This window comes from Orycteropus afer, unplaced genomic scaffold, assembly GCF_000298275.1.
Source record: "Orycteropus afer afer isolate SDZICR_OR568_19922 unplaced genomic scaffold, OryAfe1.0 scaffold00019, whole genome shotgun sequence".
Taxonomy (NCBI): Eukaryota; Metazoa; Chordata; class Mammalia; order Tubulidentata; family Orycteropodidae; genus Orycteropus; species Orycteropus afer.
The window spans coordinates 4,288,119-4,312,502 of record NW_006921606.1 but is presented as its reverse complement, the minus strand read 5'-3'; the positions used below and the strand labels follow the sequence as shown (position 1 = coordinate 4,312,502).

At 38.2% G+C, this 24,384-nt stretch overlaps 1 protein-coding gene across 1 annotated transcript in view; it reads right to left on the bottom strand.

Moving 5' to 3' along the window:
• CERS3 (ceramide synthase 3) overlaps positions 1-24,384 on the bottom strand; it is a 202,055-nt gene that overhangs the window by 103,265 nt on the left and 74,406 nt on the right. The window contains exons 6-7 of the mRNA XM_007959967.1: positions 6,694-6,786; positions 3,307-3,435 (exon numbers count right to left, since the gene is read on the bottom strand). Coding sequence (XP_007958158.1) covers positions 3,307-3,435; positions 6,694-6,786 — 222 coding nt within the window. The remainder of the gene's footprint in view (positions 1-3,306; positions 3,436-6,693; positions 6,787-24,384) is intronic.

The following is a 24,384-nucleotide window of genomic DNA, read 5'->3' as shown; positions in this document are numbered from 1 at the left end:
AGAAGAGGTAGAGTCAGAAAGCAACTTTCAGAGCCCTGTCCTGGTTGAAATAAAGTTTCAAACATGACATTTTTCTGACATTTTATGCTAATCTATACTGCTTATATTATCTATGTTGAATAAAAAGAATTAAAGAAAGGGTTTTTAATGTGGTGTTAATTTCTCTATTACATTATCTGAGAGCTCTGATGGTGTAGAGCCTAAGGCATCTAACTGCTAACCAGAAGACTGGGAGTTCAAACCCACCAGCCACTCCTCAGAAGGAAGACTGGACAATCTACTTCCGTAGAGATACCAGCTTAGAAACCCAAGGAGGGGTCACTATGAGTCAAAATTGACTCAACGGCAGTGACTTTGGGTTTTTTTTATTATTATTATTACATTATCCAGTGAGGGTCTAAGGCTGACTGTGCAAGTTTCTGCAGTCAGGGGTCAGTAGGAGTTACTGGAGGGCAGATTGTCCCTCTAGGTAACCTGACCTAGACCTGTGCAGTTTCAGAACCAAAATCAGCCCCAACAGCTCAAAGTCTCTCAGGAACAAGTGAGGCTATATATTTATACTTCAATAAGGTTCATATTCCATTCTCCATATTCTTCAATACTTATCAAGGAAAAAGATTCAATTGCTGAGATAGAAGGTTAATATGTCGGGTGGATAAGAAATGGGTGTGAAGATGAGGGCCAGAAGTTTAGAGTAACTGGAATGGAGTAGGTAGCTGTTTGAAGGGTCAACGTCCAAGTCAGACTAGTGGGCTAGAATTGCATAGGCATGAGGAGAGAATCTCCTTAAGGCCACTTGTGAGGGCAAAGGAGCACTCATTTGTGCAAAAAAAAAATACACTCAGCATTTTCTGGACTGTGTAATGATTAAATACCAGACAGTAACCTCTTTTTCTTTGGTCAGTATTACTGTTAAAGTGTTGGGTTCTGGATCCAAATTTGAGCATTTGGAAATATTAGAGAGCAGGAATACATGTGAAAAGGTAAAAGATCACCTATATGGAAGATGGGTAGATGTTGAGACTGTTTTCCCTTGCAAAGAAGAAGCTAAGCAATGACCTACCAAGTGTTTTGAGGAATATGAAAGATTAATAGGCTCCATAATGAGGCAGGTCTAAACAGGGGCAAAAATTGCACCATATCTGGGTTCAATTAGAACTTGATTGAGAGGACAAACACTAAAGAAAACTACCCAAGGAAGCTGTGGAATATGTACCCCTGGGGAATGTAAAAAATGGGCCCCATGCCACTAATTAATGTTGTCTCTACCACCAGCTGATTGAAGGTACTAGTCCTGCTCACTGAACCTTAAATTAGATCATGACTTTTGAATCAAGAATGATTCATGATCCCTAACAACATAAAGTTGTTCTCATAGTTTACCCATGAAGGGATCTGAGTTTGACATTTCATTTTTCTTGTTTTCTACCTAAGGACCTCAGAACATTTTTGAACAGTAATGAGCTAAACTTCATAGTATACCCTAAGGAATAGATTTGACTTGCTATGTTATAGTTAAGAAGGGAAAATAAAGCATTAAATTATTTGCCCAAGCCACATAGGGTATTATGTCTCGTCAATGACAGGTTGGAGGAGGGCAGGCAGATGTCCCAGTCTGAAGATTTTACTCCTTTAATAACATAATGATTTTTTTTTTTTTTAAACAGTGGACACACACCAAAGGCAATTGAACTAAAGGGTTTAGAAGCAACAGAGTATCATAAAATTCTTAAGTCATGGCCAATGTGGTATTAATTTTCAGGCAGGGTTACTGAGATATGATCAGAAAAGGAGGTAATTATAATAGAGATGGCTGCATTCAGAAAGTAACACATGGAGAAGCTGGTATAATCCTTCTTTTGCTAGACCATGTGCTGCCCTGAAGCAAATATAATAATCTTGACCTTTAGAAAGGGATTTACCTGTCAAATTAGGAATTATATTCAAGGTAGAAACAAAATTCTATACACAGCTAATATTTTACAGAGGCCATTTGCTTTACAAAGCCTTCAAATGATACATGGCTATATCTAGAAAGGAGTTGGCCCATTATACTTCAGCCCATGGGCTAGAGCTGTTCAGTCCTGGAGTTAAGAACTGTTTTCAAATTTTTATGAGGATGTGAAAATATAGGAAAACAAAAAACAAAGAAGAATATATGAGCAGATACCGTAAGTGGCCCAGAATATTATACTTACTATCTGGTCTTTTACCAAAAGTTTGTCAAACCCTGACCTGAAGAGCAATTCTAAAGAGAATTGAGTTTCTTTTACATCAACCTATTTTCAACCATTAGCCATAAAGAGGCAATCCTGAACATTAAATGAGTTAGCATTATTTTACCTGGATTCATTATAAATGAGCATATTGACATGAATAACTAAATGGCTAGGAAAAAATGTTGCTTTAATGAGCCCTGACAGTGAAGAGAACTATTCTGTTTCTGTATCAGGATAAACAGGACCAGAATATAACAGAAAAATTTAGAGAAAACAATCCTAAATTTTCTTTATTCCTCGTATTTTGTGGGATATAGCATTAGGAAAACTCTTTGTTCTAATGTTCCCTGTTCTAAAAAACATTCTAATTTCTTTTCCTCCTTAGAATATAAATGTCATTTTAAAAACAAAAACAAACAATAAAAACCACCATCAGTTCTCATTCCTTAAGCAACAGTTTGGCTGGAAGAGGATCAGTGGAGGGCAGTGCAAGTATTCAACAGATATTCAAGGACAGGCTTAAGAAAATATAAAACAAACAAACTCACTGCCGTTGAGTTGGATCTGACTCACAGAGACCCTTCCTTGGGTTTCCAAGGTGGTATCACTATGGAAGTAGATTGCCCAACCTTCCTTCTGAGGAGTGGCTGGTGGCTTTGAACTGCCAGCCTTCTGGTTAGCAGTCAAGTGCCTTAGGCACTACACCACCAGAGCTCCTTACATGAATATAAAGTGCCTCCCAAATTAGGGACTACATAATCCAATACATTTAAGTTTTCCTTTTAAAAGATGGAAGTTCATTCCTTCAAATATTTCATCTTTCTTCCTGAGCAAGCATTTGCATTCAACTTTGATAAGTGGGATCCCCAAAATTTACCTCTCAAACCATGGAGAAAGTTTAAAAATAAAAACTAAAAGGTTTCCTTTATTTAATCTTGAAGAAAATGGGGATAGGGGATTCTTCAACTTTGGATATTTTCAGGACAGTGAGTGCTGCTAAATCACTCACATTTAGTTCTTTCTGTGAGGAGTTACAGAAACCCAGGATGTGAGTATTGTTATTACTTTTTTAATGGTAAATGTTTACCTCTAGCCAAATGTCAGCCACGTCATGCACAATCATCACTAGGGTCCCACTGCGAATATAATTAGCACACCAAGAGAAGCTCATCAAACTAATAGCAGCCAGATGATGGATGACATGAGCTAGATAATCCTGCATAATGAGGGAAAAATGGAAAATGTTAAGAAAATACAATTATTCCCCAATTACCAGAAGAGCCAATAATAAAAATAAACTTACATCTGCATTATGTTTTGAAACATAAAATACTTTAATTATTAAAAACAGTCATTGTAAGTGGGATAGAACAAGTATTATCTTCATTGATAAAGTCCTTAACTTTGGGACAGCACTGAATAGTTGTCATATAACTTCAAATCTGGGGTTCATTCCACTGTCACACACTGGATAGACATACACATACAACACATACATACACACACAAGCATATTTCTGTGTACATTTATATTTATTGTATATTCTCTGCCTAGTTCCAAAAAGGAAAAGAAACAGAAATAATAAAATTATGCAGCCACTAAAATAAGAATTACTGCATATGAAATAAGTTACAAATGAAAGTAGAATAACTATATTAGCAAATCTAGGCTAAGGAAAGCTCTCTAACTGAGCTCTTAACCCCAACTCCATACTCTCTATGGGCTCTCTGAGGCCTGTGGATTCCCCTTTGTGCCTAAAGCATAAAAACTTAAAAGATTTTCTTCAAGCAAGATATACAAATGGCCAATAAGCACATGAAAAGATACTCAACATCATTAGCTATCAGGAAAACATAAATGAAAACCACAATGAGATACCATTTCACACCTACTAGGAAAACTAGTACAATAACAATAACAAGTGTTGGTGACAACATGGAGAAATTGGTACCCTAATACATTGCTAGTAGGAATGTAAAATAGTACTGCTATTTTGTAAAACAGTCTGGCAGTTCCTTAAGAGGTTAAACATAGAGTTATCATATGGCCCAGCAATTTCACCACTACATATACATCCAAGAGAAATGAAAACATATGTCTACACAAAAACTTCTATATGAATGCTGATAGCACCATTTTTCAAAATAGCTGAAAAGTAGAAAAAGCTCAAATGTCCATGAACTGATAAATGAACAAATAAACTATGTCATATCCATACAATGGAATATTATTCAGCCATAAAAAGTAGTGGAATATTGATAAAGGCTACAATGTAGATGAACCATGAAAAGATCATGTTTTTGAAAAAAAAAAAAAACTATGCACATAAAACCACTTATTGTATAATACTATTTACATGAAATATCCAGAACAGGCAAGTCCACAGAGACAGAAAGTAGATTATTTATTATTTAGAGCAGGGGAGGCTGGGGAAAATAGGAAGTGACTGCCAATGAGTATGGAGTTTCTTTATGCAGTAATGAAAATATTCTAAAATTGACTGTGGTGATGGTTGTACAACTTTGTGACTATACTAAACACCATTGAATTATATGCTTTTAAATGGGTGAATTTATAGCATGCAAATTATATCTCAACAAATTTGTTAAAAACAAAAAAATTAAAATGTTCAAGTTTTCTGAAAGCCAAACCAGATTTCCACTCCTTGGAAATTTGGGCAATCTACTTCTGTAATGATACAGCCTTGGAAACCCAAGAGGGTGTTGCTAGGAATTGGATCCGACTTGACAGCAATGCACAACAACGACAAACCAAATATCTTCAGAAGACATGTATTTACAAAAACGTAATTTTTATGTTCTGAAAAAGTGCTCAATGCACCTGTAAATAATAAAAGGCAAAACAAGCACTTAAAGAAAAAAAAAAAAAAAGGCAAGTGAAATATAGAATTGACTTATGTATTTATCTATGAAGACCATTTTTTAAATGATTATATTTAATTCTATCCCTTGAGAAAATTACTCAATTAATTAATTTTGGATGCATTCTTAGCCTAAACTAAAGTAGTAACAGCTCATCTAAGTTATTGAGTTATATAGACAAGGAGATCATTTCTATCAGATTTTTCACAGTATGTTTTCAAGCTTAGAATCTTCAAGTTCACACATCATTTAGTCCAGCCAACTTGGTTTTATTTTCTTGATACTGAATTTAACTTAAATTTATCATATATATTTTACTACAAATAGACCTTTTACATAAGATGTAGCATATGAACTATCTGCCAAGAGACTATCATTTCATCTATACTGTTAATGTGTATGAGGAAATCTTGTGACTGCATTGAGTCTAACATGGTGTGCTGGACCAACAAGTAACCCACTTAGTGTCTTCAAATAGATTTTGACTTATAGCAAACCCCATTGGGTTTCCACAGCTGCAAATCTTTAAGGAAGTAGATTGCCTCATCTTCTTCCCACAGAGCAGCTGGTAGGTTTGAACCACTGACCTTCTGATAAGCAGCCAAATGTCTTACCCATTATGCCACCAGAGATCCTAGGGCAACAAATGTGTTGTTGTGCTGTTATTTGCCGTCGAGTCGGCCCCGACTCATAGCGACCCCTCCTTGGGTTTCCGGGGCAGTATCACTACGGAAGTAGGATTGCCCAACCTTCCTTCCGAGGAGTGGCTGGTGGGTTTGAACCGCCAGCCTTCTGGTTAGCAGTCAAGTGCCTTAGGCACTATGCTACCAGAGCTCCCGGGGCAACAAATAGGAATCTATAAAAATCAAATAGGTCCCAAAATGCCTCACTTTGACTTCAAAGTAGGCAATCAGCATGCCTGTGGTTCATTTTCCTTCCAATAAAGCAATGCTAATAATCCTGAAGCAATATTTCCTTACATAGATCTTCAATGAATTAAGAAAAAATATTTTCAAACCCTTCGAATACATAAAAAATAATTATATAAAGTGAATTGTAATCAACTAAAAGATGTGGTTACAAACTAAAACCACCAGCACTTTTTCTTTTTATTCAAGGACATTAAATTTCTAAACCAAAAGAAAGAAACAGATAACATAATGAAGATATCTACTCTTATTAAACTGGGTAGATCTTCAAAGTTAGTTGCTATAATATTTTACTATAGATATTTACCCAGGCACCAAAGCATGTGTGTATTTGCGTTATTCAATATACTATTAAAAAAGGAGTCCTGGTATTGCAATGGTTAAGTGCTTCACTGCTAACCAAAAGGTCACAGTTTGAACTCATCATACACTCTGTGGGAGAAAAGACCTGGCAATCTGCTCTCTTAATGATAACAGCTTAGAAAACCCCATGGGGCAGTTCTACTCATCATATAAGGTTGGTATGAGTGTAAATCAACAACATACAACACGTGCTATAAAAAGCTATGAATGAAATAAACACATAAAAGTACAATTTAAAGATTATAATTTTAGATAAGAGATGAACATTTGAAGAAGCTTTGTAAATAAGAAGACACTTACCTTTCTCTTGACATCAGTGCCAAGACTAAATATCAGAGACCAGTAAAAGCTCATCTCTAAAATGTAGTACCAGTATTGGGATGGCAACAAGGGCTAAGGAAAATAAAACTATATATTATTTCAAATGCCACCATGTAAACAATTTATTTTAATACATTAAAATTTATTATTTATACCTATTTACATTTCACATGATCCCATAAAATAATGATTTATAATTCAACTTCTAAAAGAGAATTGGAGACAATATTTTAATATTTCTGGCAAGGTAGACAAATAATTTAAAAATCAAGTTAAATGTTTTATTTAAATGTTAATAAAACCATCACAGGCATAAATGCCTTATTTTAGTTTACTGAGGGTTAAATTAGAAAGATAATAATGGCAAGTCTATTGTAATGGTCTCACAATTTTCCTTGTTTAATTTATCTTGAATCCTACTCAAAAGCTGATGTGAAAGCCTGGCAATCAGAACTGGCCCATTCTCATATGGGGCAGTAATAAAGTATTATAATAAATTAAGAACTCTAAAAATCACTTGTGAAAAAAATGAATTTCTACAGCTAAACTTTTCCTTAATAAATACACATTTGGGATAAAAGTGCTTCTTTTTGCTAAGTTGAGACATTATTTATATTAGTTGGTTTGGTAGACTGCTATATTAATTGCCCTCTAATGTAGTCTCCTTCCACACTGACACCAGGCTTGACCCTGGGCTTTAACCAAAGGGATCCAAGCAGAGATTTCATAGATACCATGTGAGAAACCTGAGCTATCCTGCTGAAAAGACCTCAAAGAAGAGATCAAGGTGTCAACTGCCAAATATGTGATAAGTGCATCTGGGACATGAGTCATCCTCTAACCGGTCTACCAACAGATAACAAATGCATGAATGAACTCAGCTAATAGCCACATACAGAAGATTTGGGGATAGTTTGCTATGCATCAATAGATAACCACTACACCTAAGAAGGTAAGACTAAGACGGAAGTGTAGGAGGATAGATGGCTGGACAGGCTGACCAATTAGGAGCTCTGGTAGCATAGTGCCTAAGGCACTTGACTGCTAACCAGGAGGCTGGCGGTTCAAACCCACCAGCCACTCCTCGGAAGGAAGGTTGGGCAATCCTACTTCCGTAGTGATAACTGCCTCGGAAACCCAAGGAGGGGTCGCTATGAGTCAGGCCGACTCGACAGCAAATAACAACAACAACAACAATGCAGAGGGTAGTGCACCCATGACCATGTATAGGGTTGGCAGACAATGTTTCTACAAATGTATTTGTATATTCTGTAAGAATTTCCAGGTATATAGTACAGCTGACAAGGGACAAGTTTACAATCACTTCTTGGCCACAGCCAGCTACCCAGTATGAAAGAGTAGTTGGGACCATAGTCGCAGGGGACATCAAACTCACTTGGCATAACATACTACACAAAAACATTGTTCCACATCCTACTTTGGCGAGTAGTGACTGGAATCTTAAAAGCTTGCAAGCAGCCATCTAGATGCAACACTGGGTCTCTCCTCATCCAGAACAAAGAAGAATGAAGAAAACCAAAGATGCATGGAAACAATTATTCCAAGGGACTGGTACACCATGTGATCCTCAGCCTATATGACTATGAAACCAAAAGAACTAAATGGTGCCTGGCACCACTGTCAACCAGTCAGTGGGGGATCTATGTAGGAGACCCTGGAGGGAGTGGGACAACAATGTGGAATAAAACTCAAAATCATAAAAAAAAAAAAAAAAGGACCAGGTTTGCTGGTCTGATAGAGCCTGGTGGAATCCCTGAAACTATGGCCCCTAGCTGCCCTTCCGGTCTGGAATTGAACCCACTCCTGTGACTTCTAGCCAAACAAAATACAGGCAATTTGAGCTGAACATTTACATTTGGTAGATACATTGCTTGGAGAGATCTATCATGGGAGAATAGAAGGGCTGTGTATGCACAGGAAGACAGCTGGTGGTGGGGGGCAGGAGTGCATGTGAAGGAAGGACACAGGGAAGAGGTGGCTATGGGGAAGAAGTGGGAGGAGAGCTGTTGCACTGTGGGAGATTATAGTCAATGTCATGAGACAACATATACGTGAACTGCTGTATGGAAGATGAAACTGTAAACTTTCACCCAAATCACAATAAAATTAAAAAAAAAAAAAAAGAGTAAGTTGGAGATGGAAGATAATAGGGCTGGGGGTTAGCTTATATAATGCCTTCACTAATTTATAAACAACATGAAGCCCAGAGGCTACGGAACAGCAGATGTTAAGCAGAACTTCTGGCATTCTCAAAGTGCCAGGAACCATAGGGCTTTGACATTCAGAACTTGCCAAAGAAAAGGAACCCTAGTAAACACTCTTATCTTATATTTAAAACCACTAAATGAGAACACCCTAGGAACATGAGTAAATTGGAAATAGATTAGCCTTCACAAACACTGATGCCCACTCTGAAGCAGTTCAATCACAAATTACATTAATTTTGGTGAAGGAAATATATAAAAAAGAGGTGACCAGCACAATGTTATTAAGGAAAAGGAAGACACAGAGAAATAGAGAGAGAGAGCGAAGACTGGGAAAAAGTTATGAAAACTTCTTAGTTATAACCAGACAATGTGGGGGAATGAGCCTCTGGGTCCGGCGACTCAGGACCATAGTCTCAGGGGACATCAAGTTCAATTGGCATAATATAGTCCATAAAGACAAAGTTCTACATCCTACTTTCGTGAGTAGCATCTGGGGTCCTAAAAGCTTGTGAGCAGCCATCTAAGGTGCAACTGTTGTTGGTCTCTCCCTGTCCAGAACAAACAAAAGTGAAGAAAATCAAAGACACATGGAAACAATTAGTTCAAGAGACTAGTGTACCACATGAATCTCAGCCTCCATGACCTGAGATCACAAGAATTAGATGGGGCCTGGTTACTAATGCCGACCATTCTAAAAGGGACCACAATAGAAGGTCCTGGACAAAATGGAAGAAAATGTGGAACAAAACTCAAAATAATAAAAAATACCAGGCTGACTGATCTGATAGAGACTGGTGGAACCCCTAAGACTATGGCCCTTAGTTACTCTTCAAGCCTAAGACTGAACTTACCTCTATGGCTGACAATTCAGCCAAACAATAGATAGGTCTTTGGGGTGAATAACAACAATCCCTAGAACAATCAACCATAAGAGATCAAAAGGGCAGCGTTTGCCTAAGGATAAAGTTCAGAAGGCAGGAAGGGATATGAAAAAAGGATGGATGGAAACAGTAATCACAGGGAAGAAATGCAAAAAGTACTATTACATTGTGCTTGATATACTGCAATCAATGCCATGAAACAAAATATGTATAATTTTGAATGGTAAAACAATTTGCTGTGTAAACTTTCATTCAAATCACAATAAAAAGTTAAACAAAAACCAATTGGATTAAGGTGATTTTCCCCTATTGTCACTGCCTAACAGAAGTAACAGGAAATCCTCTTGGGAGGAAGATAACAGCATCCTCAGCAGCTATAATTTTTTTATACTCAATGTTTGTTATTCAAAAGTTATCAAGCACAAGGTAAACAGACCCATATGTGATCAAGATACTGAATTTATCAGACTTAGAACTTTAAAATAACCTTAAAAAAATGGTATATGATAGAAATTTCTGATTTCAAAAAAATCCATAAAAAAGATTCAAATTAAAATTTGAGAATAGAGAAAAATAATAACTAAATTTAAGAACTAAAAAGATGTTTTTAACAACATAATAGGCATGGCTGATAAAGGCACTAGTAAACTGGAAGACAAATATCCAAACTGTGAAATATCTGAGATTTTACCCTAGTAATAGGCTAGTTAGCTGCCACGGTTTCATGTGTGCTGGTAGAAGATAAGATCATCCTGGGTCAGAAATAAAGGACAGTTTATTACTCAGTAATAGCAGTAACTGTTGTTGTTATTATTATATGCTGTGGAGTCATAGCAACCCCTCCTTGAGTTTCCAAGGCAGTATCACTACGGAAGTAGATTGCCCAACCTTCCTTTCGAGGAGTGGCTGGTGGGTTTGAACCACCGCCTTCTGGTTAGCAGTCAAGTGCCTTAGGCACTACACTACCAGAGCTCCTTAGCAGTAACTGGAGTATTAGTATTTAGCCAGTTCTCCAACCTCCAGTTCCCAGAGGGTGAAGCAAAAAGGTCAGGTAACACTTGCACCCACAGTGAGTTGCTTTACAAGAGAGGAACCCTGAGCCACAGAAGCTTAATCTTTTATTATGGGCTCCAGAGGAAGACATTATTTCTATGTTCCAAGTTTGTTCACTATACAAACATCCTTAAAAAGATAGTACAAAACAAAAGTTAGTCAGTGCCTCACTTCAAAAGATCTGCCAAAATGCAAGCTATTCATGGAGAATTGTCTCCCAACAGACTGAAGCACAGAGAGGCAAGCAGATGGAAAATATTGAAAAGAGTGTAAGAGACATATGGTATCTAGTATAAAAGTCTAGTATACTAGAAAATGGGACAGAGCAATGGTTGAGAAATTTTCAAAACTGACTAAAACCATCAAGCCAGATTCAAGAAGTCCTACAAATCCTAATCAGATAAATTAAAAATAAAACCACACCCATATACATCATAATAAAACTGCTGAAAGACAAAGAGAAAATATTAAAATCAGCTGGAAGAAAAAAATATTATGTTCACAAAGAACTAAAAATAAGACTGACAGTTGAATCTCAAAGAACTAATGGAGGTACTTTAAAGTGCTGAAGGAAAACAGCTGCTGACCTAGAAATCTATACCCAGTGAAAATATACTTAAAAAAAAAAAAAAGAAGAAAAAGGCACAAGAAAAAAATTTCAAATAAAAATTGGCATTAAAAAAACCCCTAAAGATGCTTTCTTCAGTCATACGGATAAAGATCTCACATGGAAGCATGGAAATGCAGGAGTGAGGATATACCGTGGATAGGGTAACTTGACTGGTTTACAAAGCAGTAAAAGTAATGACTTACAGAGTTTTAAAAATTTGAAGGAGGAAGTAAGATGAGGGTATATCTTTTAGTGTTTGGAAAGAGCTAAAAATACTAATTTGTATTAGATTGAAAATCAGGAATGTATATAATAATCTCTCTTTTTTCCTATTAATAATCTCTAGGGTATAGTAGTACTGCTGGTCTAGTAACTAAGGTATTTGGCTATTAACCAAAAGGTTGGTGGTTCAAACCCACCAGCCACTCTATGGGAGAAAGATGAGCCAGTCTGCTTCCATATTCACAGCCTTGGAAACTCTATTGGCAGTTCTACTGTATCCTAAAGGGTCACTGTATGTTGGAATCAACTTATTGGCAGTAGGTTTGGGTTTGGTTTAGGATCAGTACTAAAAGAATAAAAGATTGCACAGCTGAAAAACTAACACAAGAAAGAAATGAAATAATTTTAAAATTTAACTGTCCCTTAGAAAGGTAAGAAGGGAGCTGGATAAAAAAGGAAATGCAACAAGTGATATAATTAGAAAGTAAATAATAAAATGGTTGAGTTAAATCCAAATATGTAATTACATTTACTATTAAAAATCTGCAAAAACAGGACAATGAATAAGGAAGACCGCAGAAGAACTGATGCAACAGAACTGTGATGCTGGTGAAGAGTACTGAATGTACCATGGACTGACAGAAGAATAAACAAATCTGTCTTGCAAAAGGTACAGACTTAATGCTCCTTAGAAGTAAGAATGGACAGATTTCATCTCTTGCACTTTGGTCATATTGTCAGACTTGACCAGTTCCTGGAGAAGGCTATCATGACAGGTGTGGTAGTTAACTTTGTGTCAACTTGGCTGGGCCTGGTTGAATGTCTGGGCAGCTGGATGTAGTATTCCCCATGATGAGACTGGTAATCAGCTCCACAGTGGAATCTACTGTGAGTAGCTGAGTAGCTGCCTTAGGTATGTGGTCTGCTTCTCATATATAAGGAGAAGCCTTGGGGAATGGTCTCCAGCTTATGGCACGTTTGGACCTTTCTTGTAGTTGTGTCATTGTTCAGCAGCCTGCCACGCTCTGCCAACCTTTGGACTTCCGATGGACTTAAAGTAATGTCCTGCCCTGTGGTTTGGTAACATCAGGACTGTGCCATTTTATTTGTTGACCTTGAGCTTATTAGCCTCAGCAGCCAGTAGCTTCCTGAGTGAAGAGATGCCTCTCGCTTCAGTGGGCCAGGAGCAAGAGGCAGAGCTGAAGCTTTCACCCACCCAGTCCCTAGAGCCTGGCACTTTGACCTTGGACTTAAAGCCTCTAAACTGTAAGAGAATAAAATCCTGTTTGTTCATGCCATCCCATTTGTGGTATATTCTTGTCAGAGTGGCACTAGATAACCAGAACAACAGGTAAAGTAGAGGATCTGAAAACCAGGAAGACCCTCAATCAGATGAATAGACACAGTGGCTGCGATGATGGGCTCAAGAGTGGCAAAGATTCTGAGGGTGGCACTAGACTGGGCAGTGTTTTGCTCTGTTGTACGTAGGGTTGCTATGAGGTGATATGGACTTGACAGCACTTAGCCAACATAAACAAACACCACCACTCATCTGTCAGTTTGCCGTATTGTGGTGGTTTGTGTTTTGTTGTGATGCTGGAAGCTATGCCACCGATATTTCAAATGCCAGCAGGGTACGCACAGTGGATAGGTTTCAGCAGAGCTTCCAGACTGACACAGACTTGGAAGAAGGACCTGGAAATCTACTTCTAAAATAACTGGTCAGTAAACAAACAATGTCTGATATAATACCAGAAGATAGCCCCTCAGGTTGGAAGATACTCAAAATATGACGGGAAGTGCGGCTTCCTCAAAGTAGAGTCTACCTTAAGGATGTGGATGGAATAAAGCTTTCAGAACTTCCATGTGCTGATGGGCACAACACAAAATGAGAAGAAATAGCTGTAAAAATCCATTAGTAATTGGAAAGTAGAAGGTACTGAGTATGGATCTAGGGAAATTGAAAATTGTTGAAAACAAAATGGAATTTTTTTCAAAACAGATACTCTAGGTATTAGTGAGCTGAAATGGAGGATCCTTGCCATTTTGAGTTCTACAATCATATGGTCTACTATGCCAGGAAATGACAAATTGAAGATGAAGAGCATCACATTAATTGTCAAAAAGAACATTTCAAGATCTTTCCTGAAGTACAGTGCTGTCAGTGATAAGATAATATCCACTAGCCTATGAGGGAGACCAATTAACATAATTATTATTCAAATTTATACACCAACCCCTAATGCCAAAGATGAAGAAAATGAAGATTTTCCTTAACTTTTGTGGTCTGAAATTGATCAAACGTGCAATCACTATGCATTGATAATTACTGGTGTTGGAATGCAAAAGTTAGAAACAAAGGAGGATCAGTATTTAGAAAATATAGCCTTGGTGATAGAAATGATACTGGAGATCAAATGATAGAATTACACAAGGCCAAGGACCTATTAGTTGGAAATACCTATTTTCCATATCATAAAAGGAGACTATACATGTGGTCCTTGTCAGATGGAATAAACAATCAAATTGACTACACCTGTGGAAAAAGACTACACATCAGCTTATTATCATTAATCAGAACAAGGCCAGAGGGCAACCACAGAACAGGCCACCAATTGCTCATATCTAAGTGCAAGTCAAAAGAGAAGAAAATTAAAACAAGTCCATGACAGCCAAAATATTACCTTGAGGATATTGTTGTTATTAGGTGTCATCAAGTCAGTTCTGACTCACAGTGCCCCTATGTACAACAGAAAGAAACACTGCCTGGTTCTGTACCATCCTCATAATTGTTGCTATGCATGAGCCCACTGTTTGCAGCTACTAAGTCTAGCCCTCTCATTGACATCATCCTCTTTTTCATTAACCCTCTACTTTACCAAGCATGGCATCCTTTTCCAGGGAATGGTCCCTCCCAATAACATGACTAAAGTATGCAAGACAAAGTATGGCCACTCTCACTTTGCAGGAGCATTCTGGCTGTACTTCTTCCATGATAGATTTGTTCATTCTTCTGGCAGTACATGATATTTTCAGTATTCTTTGCCAACACCATAATCGAAACTCATCAATTCTTCTGCAATCTTCCTTATTCATTGTCCAACTTCCACATGCATATGAGGTGACTGAAAATACTATGGCTTGGGTCGGGTGCACCTTTGTCCTCAAAGTTACATCTTTGCTTTTTAACACTTTTTTTTTTTTTTTTTTTTTTTGCAACAGATTTGCCCATGCATTATGTCGTTTAATTTCTTGACTGCTGCTTCCATGGGCTTTGTTGTTTATCCAAGTAAAAAGAAATCCTTGACAACATCAATCTTCTCTCCATTTATATTGATGTTGCTTATTGGTCCAGTTGTGAAGACTTTTGTTTTCTTCCATACTAAACGCTATAGTCTTTGATCTTCATCAGTAAGTGCTTCAAGTCATCTTCACTTTCAGCAAGCAAGGTTGTGCCATCTGCATATCTCAGGTGGTTAACAAGTCTTTCTCCAATCCTGATGCTGAGTTCTTCATATAGTCCAGCTTTCTCAGGTTATTTGCTCCACATACAAAGCGAAAAAGTATGATGAAAGGATACAACCTTGACACATACTTTTTTCTGATTTAAAACTACACAGTGTCCCCTTTTACTGTTCGAAAGCCTGCCTCTTGGTCTATGCACAGGTTCTGTATGAACACAATTAAGTGTTCTGGAATTTCCATTCTTCACAATGTTATCCATAATTAGTTGTGATTCACACACTCCAATACCTTTGCATAGTCAGTAAAACAGAGGTAAACATCTTTCTGGTATTCTCTAATTTCAGCCAAGATCCATCTGACATTAGTAATGATATCTCTTGTTTCACATCCCCTTATCAAGTTTGGGCAATCCTACTTCCGTAGTGATACTGCCTCGGAAACCCAAGGAGGGGCCGCTATGAGTCGGGGCCGACTCGATGGCACATAACAACAACAACAACAACTATGAATCTGGCAGTTCTCTGTCACTGTACTGCTACAACCATTTTTGAAATATTTTTATCAAAATTGTACTTCATATGATATTAATTATACTGTTTAATAATTTCCACATTCTGTCAGATCATCTTTATTTGGAACAGGGAAAATCTAGATCTCTTCCAGTCAGTTTGCCAGGTGGTTGTTTTCCAAATTTTTTGGCATAGGTAAGTGAGTGCTTCTATCATTGCATCCATTTATTGAAACATCTCAATTGGTATTCCATCAATCCCTGCAGCCTTGTTTTTTGCCAATACCTTCAGTGCAGCTTGGACTTCTCCCTTCAATTCCCATTGGTTTCTGTTCATTTATTAGTTCCTGAAATGGTTGAATGTCAGCCATTTAGTTTAAGTACAATGACTCTGTGTATTCCTTCCACCTTCTTTTGATGTTTTCTGTATCATCAATAATTTGCCCAGAATCCTTCAGTATTGCAACTCTAGGCTTGAGTTTTTTCTTCAGTTCTTTCAGCGTGAGAAATGCTGAGTGGGTTATTCTCTGTTAATTTTCTAAATCCAGATCTTTGCACATTTCCTTACTGTATTTTATGATGTCTTTTCAAACCACCCTTTGAATTCTTCTGTTCAACTCTTTTAAATTATCATTTCTTCTGCCTTCCAGCTACTCTTTCTTTTCAAGGGCAAGTGTCAGAGTCTCTTATGACATTTATTTTGTCCTTTTTTTTCTTTCCTGTGTTTTTACTGACCTTTTCCTTTCTTCATGTAGATGTTCTTGATGTCTTCCCATAACTTGTCTGGTCTTTGGTCATTAGTGTTCAATAAGTCCCACTATTTTTCAGAAGATCTCTAAATTCAGGTGCAATATGTATATGCAAGGTCATATTTTGACTCTCATGGACTATTTTTTTTTTTTTTTTTCTGTTTCAACTTGAACTTGCATATGAGCAACGGATGGTCTGTTCTACAGTTGGCCTCTGGCCTTCCTCTGACTGATGATACTGAGCTTGTCTCTTTCCACAGATGTAATCAATTTGATTCCTTTCTATTTCATCTGGTGAGGTACACGTGTATAGTCATCATTTATGATATTGTAAGAAAGGTATTTGTAATAAGTAAGTCATTGGTCTTGCAAAATTCTATAATGCCATCTCCAGAATCATTTCTGTCACCAAAGTCATATTTTCCACCTACCAACACTTCTTCTTTGATTCCCTCTTTTGCATTCCAATCACCAGCAATTACCAGTACAGTTTGATTGCATGTTTGCTCGATTTCAGATTGAAGAAGTAGTAAGTCTTCAATTTCTTCATCTTTGATTTTAGTGGTTGGCATAAATTTGAATAATAGTCATATTAGCTGATCTTCCTTGTAGGCATATTGATATTATCCTATCACTGACAGCACTGTACGTCAAAATAGATTTTGAAATGTTCTTTTAGACAATGAATGCCATGCTGTTTCTCTTTAATTTGTCAGTCTCTGCATGTAGATCATATGATTGCCTGATTCCAAATGGCAAATACTAGTCCATTACAACTCGCTAATGCCTCAGAAGAGGATGTGGAAGGAAGGATATCATTGCTGATGTCAGATGGAGCTTGGCTGAAAGCAAATACCAGAAAAATGTTTACTCATATTTTACTGACTATGAAAACCATTTGACTCTGTGGCTCATAACAAAGTATGGATAACATTGAGAAGAATAGGAATTCCAGAACACTTAATTGTGCTCCTGAGGAACCTGTACATAGACCAGGAGGCTGTCATTCAAACACAACAAGGGGATACTGCATGCTATAAAATCAGGAAAGGTGTGTGTTAGGGTTGTATCTTTTCACCATACTTATTCAATCTATATGTTGAGCAAATAATCCAAAAGGTGGACTATAGGAAGAAGAATGTGGCATCGGGATTAGAGGAAGACTCATTAACAACCTGTGTTATGCAGATGACACAACTTTGCTTGCTGAAAGTTAAGATGACTTGAAGCACTTAATGATGAAGATTAAAGATGACCATTTGCAGTATGAATTATACCCCAACATAAAGAAAACAAAAACTGGACCAATAAACTGTATTACAATAAATGGAAAAAAGATTAAAGTTGTTAAAGATTTTGTTTTACTTGGATCTAGCATCAACAGCAATGAAAGCATCAGTAAAGAAAGCACACGTTGGACTTCCAGTAAGATGGCAGAATAGGCAAAAAAGCTAAACAAACCCTCTTCAACAAAGAAAATAAAAACCAATTGACACAGATATAGACAATAATCCTGGAGCCCTGAGTTTTGAAAGGAAGGATACAGAAGTAGATTAAACACCAATCAGTAGAAGAACCTGATTGAAAACAGTGAATAAAGAGACAAATGAAGCTGCAGACTGTCACCTATCCTGACGGCAAGGACAGTTTGAATATTTCCAAGTGATGTCAGGACCTGAGAATTAATCTAAAAATGGGCCCTGGTCACCAAGGGCTGCATGGACAACTGCACTGGTGGCTGATAACTGCAAAGGGAAACAGCAAAGGAGGAGACAAACTGAGCTGTGAACTTTTGGCTGTCCAGAGGGTGCAGCCATTTTGAATGTTTACAAGTGGTGGCCATTTTGGATATTTAAAGCAACAGAGTTCTTGTTCAGATCCAGGGACCTAAGAATAAGTTCCACTTGCCAAGGACAGCATGGACATCCTGGAGGCTGACGACTGGAAAGGTTCTAGTTTGATGCTTTTTTCTCTCTTCCTTTTTCCTGGTTCTCATTTTTTTCTTCCTTGTGGTTCTTTCCATCCCATGCCTTTCTTTTTGTATTTTTCCCATCATTATTCTCTTACTCTAGCTCTTTTCTCTTATTCCTCCCTCTCCAGATACTGTGGGGTATTTTTCCCCCCTCTCATTTACTATTTATACTTCTTTTGTCATTTTAAAGTATTTCTTTAAATATTTCATCTCATTTGTTCCCTTTCCTTTCTTTCTTTCTTTCTCTTTTTGGTGATTGTCTCTGTGCATTTATGCAGAGTATGTTTTTTTGTCTTCATTTTTACTTTTTTGGTGTTTTTTTTTAATTGTTGTTTTTGTCTAACTGAGTGGGAGACTGCATCTGTGCCCATACAACCAAAGCATACCCACACCTCCTGCAGCACCACCTACTAAGTGAAGGCCAGCATTTACTTCTGCACCAACTGGCCAACAATACATGATAGCCAATACAAACCTGACTCACCCTTAACTGCTCTTCACAAACAGCTAACAAAGATCAGTGCACTCACTCTCATTCTCTATCACAATCACCAGGAAACAGGTAGCGAGTGCAAAAATGCTGCCAATGAGCAAGTAGAGGAGCACAGTACCTGCTTACTCAGATACATCCAAACAAAACAAAGAAAAAAAATTGTTGTCAATTCATTCAAACATATAATCACCAATTAAATATAAATACAAAAATGTCACTATGTCTCAGAGAAAACAAAGCATCACAATTCGCACAAAGAAGCAAGATAAAGCAGAAGAAAGAAGGGACCAGGATACAGACCCAGAACACATCCCTGAGGAAGAAGCAGCATTGGAACTCCCTGATAAGGAATTCAAAAGAATTACATTTAGGTGCCTTCAATGGATTGAGAGACAGCTCAAAGAAAACACGAAATTTAGGAAAACCCAGAGAAAGCCTTGAACAATTTTGGAAGACAATACAAGAACAAAATTAGAAATGACACAAAATCTACAGATAGAAATCCAGAAGATTAATACCAAACTCTCAGAAATAGATAACACATTGTACAGGCAAAGGAATGAAATAGAATCAATGGAAGACAGAATTAATGAGATTCAAGACAAATACCCTAATACTTTTTTGGAAAGGGACCAATCAGAAATATGATCAAAACAGAATGAAGAAAGCCTAAGGTTCATGTGGGATACCATCAAAAGGAATAAAATACATGTAATCAGAATTCCCAAACAGGAAGAGACAAATAAAACCATAGAAAAAATAGTTGAATATTGGTTGGAAAAAATTTTCCTGATATGATGAAAGATGAGAATATATCCATTCAAGAAGTTCAACGAATGCCACACAAGATGGACCCCTAAAGAAAATCACCAAGACATATCATCAACTCACTAAAACCAAAGAAAAAGGAAGAATCCTGAAAGCAGCACAGGAAAAATAAAAAGTTATCTACGAAGGGTGTGGTGGTTAAGTTTGTGTGTCAGCTTGGGTGGGCCTTATTGAGTGGCTGGGCAGCTGGTGGTAGTTACTCCCCATGATGAGACTGACAATCGACCCCATGGTGGGCCCTATCAAAAACAGCTGAGTACCTGCTTTAGAGATGTAGTCTGCTTCCCATATATAAGAAACAGCTTTGGGAATGGTCTCTAGCTTATGGCATGGTTGGACCCTGCATGTAGCCATGTCGCTGTTCAGCAGCCTGTCATGCTCTGCCAACCCTGGGACTTTCAATGGACTAGAATTAATGGTCTGCCATGTGTTTTGCTAACATCGGGACTGTGCCATTTTATTTGTCAACATTGGGCTTGTTAGCCTCAGCAGCCAGTAGCTGCCTGAGTGAAGAGATGCCTCTAGCTTCAGTGGGCCAGGAGCAAGAGGCAGAGGTGAAGACCAAGGTCGAGGGGCTTTCACACAGCCCCTAGAGGCAGGTACTTGGAACTCGGACTTCTAGCCTCCCAAACTGTAAGAGAATAAACTCCTGTTTGTTCAAGCCATTCCATTTGTGGTGTTTCTGTTAGAGCAGCACTAGGTAACCAGAACAAAGGGCAACCAAAAAGATGAAGCTCTGATTTCTTGGCAGAAACCATGCAGGTGACAAGGCAATGGGATGGTATATATAAAACCCTGAAAGACAAAAATTTCCAACCCAAAATTATATACCCAGCAAAATTGTCCCCCAAATATGATGGTGAAATTAGGATATTCCAAGATAAGCAGAAATTAAGGGAATTTGGTAAAATGAGAACACCTTACAAGAGATACTAAAGGCAGTCCTTTGGACAGAGAACCAACAACAGCAAACAACAATCGACCATTAACACAAATGATGACATAACCCAGAAACCAATCCTGTTATGGAAGCATCCAAAGTAAATAAGCCTACAAGATTGTTAATAGGGAACCAGAGACACCAATTGGCAAATGAGGACAACAACAAAACAAAAAGGGGGAAAAGTTGTAGTTACAGAACTTCTAAATGGTGAGGAAGTCAAGAGAGTTGCAAGACAGAATGGATTGTTCTAAATGTGGGAAGAAAATTATATTACAGGAGTAACCTCAAAGAAATATGATGAAACTTCACATCAAAATTAAAAAGAGGATAAGCACAAATATTTAGCAAATACTAAAACAATAGCAACAAAGGAAGTGATCATATGATTCATAAACAAAATGAGCTCAGTACAAAAAATTATATGGAAAAAGAAATCAGGAACATCACAAAAAAGCACATAACAAAATGACAGCAACAAATTCATACAAAACACAGTGCATCCACTACTGTGAAGTTGGATCCAAATCATAGTGACACCTCCTTGGGCTTCCGAGGCAGTATCACTATGGAAGTAGATTGCCCAACCTTCCTTCCGAGGAGTGGCTGGTGGGTTTGAACCACCACCCTTCTGGGTTAGCAGTCAAATTCCTTAGGTACTACACCACGAGAGTTCCTTACTTGTCAATAATTGCACTGAATGATAATGGATTAAATACACCACTCAAGAGATGGAGAGTTGCAAACTGGATAAGAAAACATAACTCATCAATATGCTATCTACAAGAGATACACCTTAGAGACAAAGAAAACAACAGACTAAAAATCAAAAGTTGAAAAAAGATACATCAAGCAAATGGCAATCAACAAACAGCTGGAGTGGCAATATTAATTTTGGATAAAATTGATTTTAAGACAAAAACCACCATAAAAGACAAGGACAGTCATTACATAATGATTAAAGGATTGGTTGAATAAGAGGACATAACCATAATAAATATCTATGCACCCAATGAAAGAGTCCCAAAATATATAAATCAGACTTTAACAGATTGAAAACACAAATAGATGACTCCACAGTCATAGTACAAGACCTTAATACACCACTTTCAATCGAAGATAGATCAACCGGAAAGAAACTCAACAATGATGTAGAAGAAGTAAACAATACAGTCCACCAATTTGACCTTATAGTCATCCACAGAACACTTTACCCAACAACAGCACAATATACATTCTTTCCAGTGCACATGGAACGTTCTTAGGCCATATAGACCATATCTTAGGCCATAAACAAACTATGGTATGTACACACAATGGAATATTATGCAACACTAAAGAATAATGTAGAATCTACAAAATAACTCATAATGTAGATGAACTTGGAGGACATTATGCTGAGTGCAATAAGTCAATCACAGAAGCACAAATATTGTGTTAGTTCATTACTGTAAAAAGTCAAGGAATGGTTGATATATGGAAGGAAACTTTCTTTGTTGGTTACCACACATGGAAGGGGAGAGAAGGGAACCCTGCAAAAATAAAATAAAGAAATCAGATGTTGCATTGCACTGTGAAAATCTGCTGCAAAAGACCTCATTAAAGTGAGGAAGAGCAAAGATGTCTCTTTGAAGACTAGGATCGACTAACCCAAGCCATGGTATTTTCAATTGCTGCATATGCATGTGAAAGTTGGACAACGAATAAGGAAGACTGAAGAAGAGTTGATGTTTTTGAGCTGTGGTATTGCCAAAGAATACTGAAAGTACCTTGGGGTGCCAGAAGAATGAACAAAGCTGTCCTGAAAGAAGTGCAGCCAGAACACTCCTTGGAAGTGAGAATGGCTAGACTTCATCTCACCTACTTTGATCACTTTGTCAGAAAGGGCCATTCCTTGGAGAAGGTTATCATGCTTGGTAAAGTGGAGGTCAGTGAAAAAGGGGAAGACCCTCAGCAAGATGGATTTACACAGTGGCTGCAACAATGGGCTCAGGTATAGCAAGGATTATGAGGATGGCACACAATTGGGCAGTGTTTGATTCTGTTGTACATAGGGTTGCTATGAGTCAGAGTCAACTTCGTGGGACCTAACAACAGAACATCAATAACTAAGATATCAATCTTTATGCATTCCATTTCATTTTTGATGATTTCCTATTACACACTGCATGTTCCAATTTCCAATGGATGTTTTTGCAGCTGTTTCTTTCAATTTTGAGCCATGCCACATCAGCAAATGAAGACCCCAAAAGCTCTACTTGATCCCCATCACTAAGGTGATTTCTATTTTGAGTCAGCAGCTCTTCACTAGTCCAACCTAAGGGACTCAACTTTCAGCACTATATCAGTCAACGTTTCACTGCTATTAAAAAGGTTTTCATGTGTCAGTTCTTTCAGTAGTAGAATGCCTCATCCTTCTTCCTAGACTATTTTGATTTGGACACTCTCAAAACTTGTCTACAGTGGGTGACCCTGCTAGTATTTAAAATACCAGTGGCATAGCTTCCAGCATCACAACACACAAGCCACCACAGTAGGACAAGTGAATTGAGAGGCCATCACAAGAATAGATTTGATGAGGGAGGAGTGGAAGATGGCGGACTAGGTAGAAGGACTGCACAGACCCTCTTCAACAAAGAAAAGGGAAACCAATTGACACAGACAATTAATCTTGGACCCCTGAGCCTTGAAGGGAAGGATACAGAAGTAGACTAAACCCCAACTAGCAGAAGAATTTGCGTGAAAATACCAAATAAGGAGACATACAGAGCTGCGGTCTGGCAGGGACCTGAGCACCCCTGATGGCACAAATGACTTGGACATTCCCAAGTGGTGGTAGGACCTAAAAATTAACCTAAAAATCACCCTGTTAGCCAGGGACTGCATGGACTGTGCACAGTGGCTGGGGAACAAACGAGAAGGTGAAGAGAAAGGTGGGCTGAGCTGCAGACTGTTGTCAGTCCGGAGAACGCTGCCATTTTGTACGTTTAAAAAGTGGCTTGACTATTTTGGGTATTTAAAGAGACAGCACTCTCGCAGAATCCTGTGGTGGTAGGACTTAAGAATTAACCTAAAAATTCCCTGCTAGCCAGGGACTCCACGGAGGACTGTGTACAGTGGCTAGGGAACAAAAAAGGAAGGCGAAGAGAAAGGTGGGCCGAGTAGTAGACTTTTGCCAGTCTGGAGGCCGCTGCCATTTTGTACGTTTAAAAAGCAGCTTGAGTATTTTGGATATTTAAAGAGACAGCCCTCTCGCAGAATCCTGTGGTGGTAGGACTTAAGAATTGGCCTAAGGATCCCCTGCTAGCCAGGGTCTGCATGGAGGACTGTGTAGAGTGGCTGGGGAGCAAACGGGGAGGGTGGGGAGAAAGGTGGGCTGAGCTGTGGACTTTTGCCAGTCAGGAGGATGCCACCATTTTGAAGGTTTGAAAAGCAGCTTGACTATATTGGATATTTAAAGAGACATTGCTCTCGTAGATTTCTGGGGCTTAAGATCACGTTCTGCTTTCCGGCAGCCCCGGGGACACTCAGGGCCTGCAAGACTGAAAAGGTACGACATTCTTCTTGTTACTGCACCCTGCACCTGCTTGGTGGGCGGCTGTGGCCATCCCCACTCCCACCTACCTTCTGGGCCCACAAGAACTCCATCACAGCCTGTGTGCTCAGACGGAGCCTGGGTGCCCTACTCAGTCCTCCTCTGATTTTTTTTTCTTATTTTTTT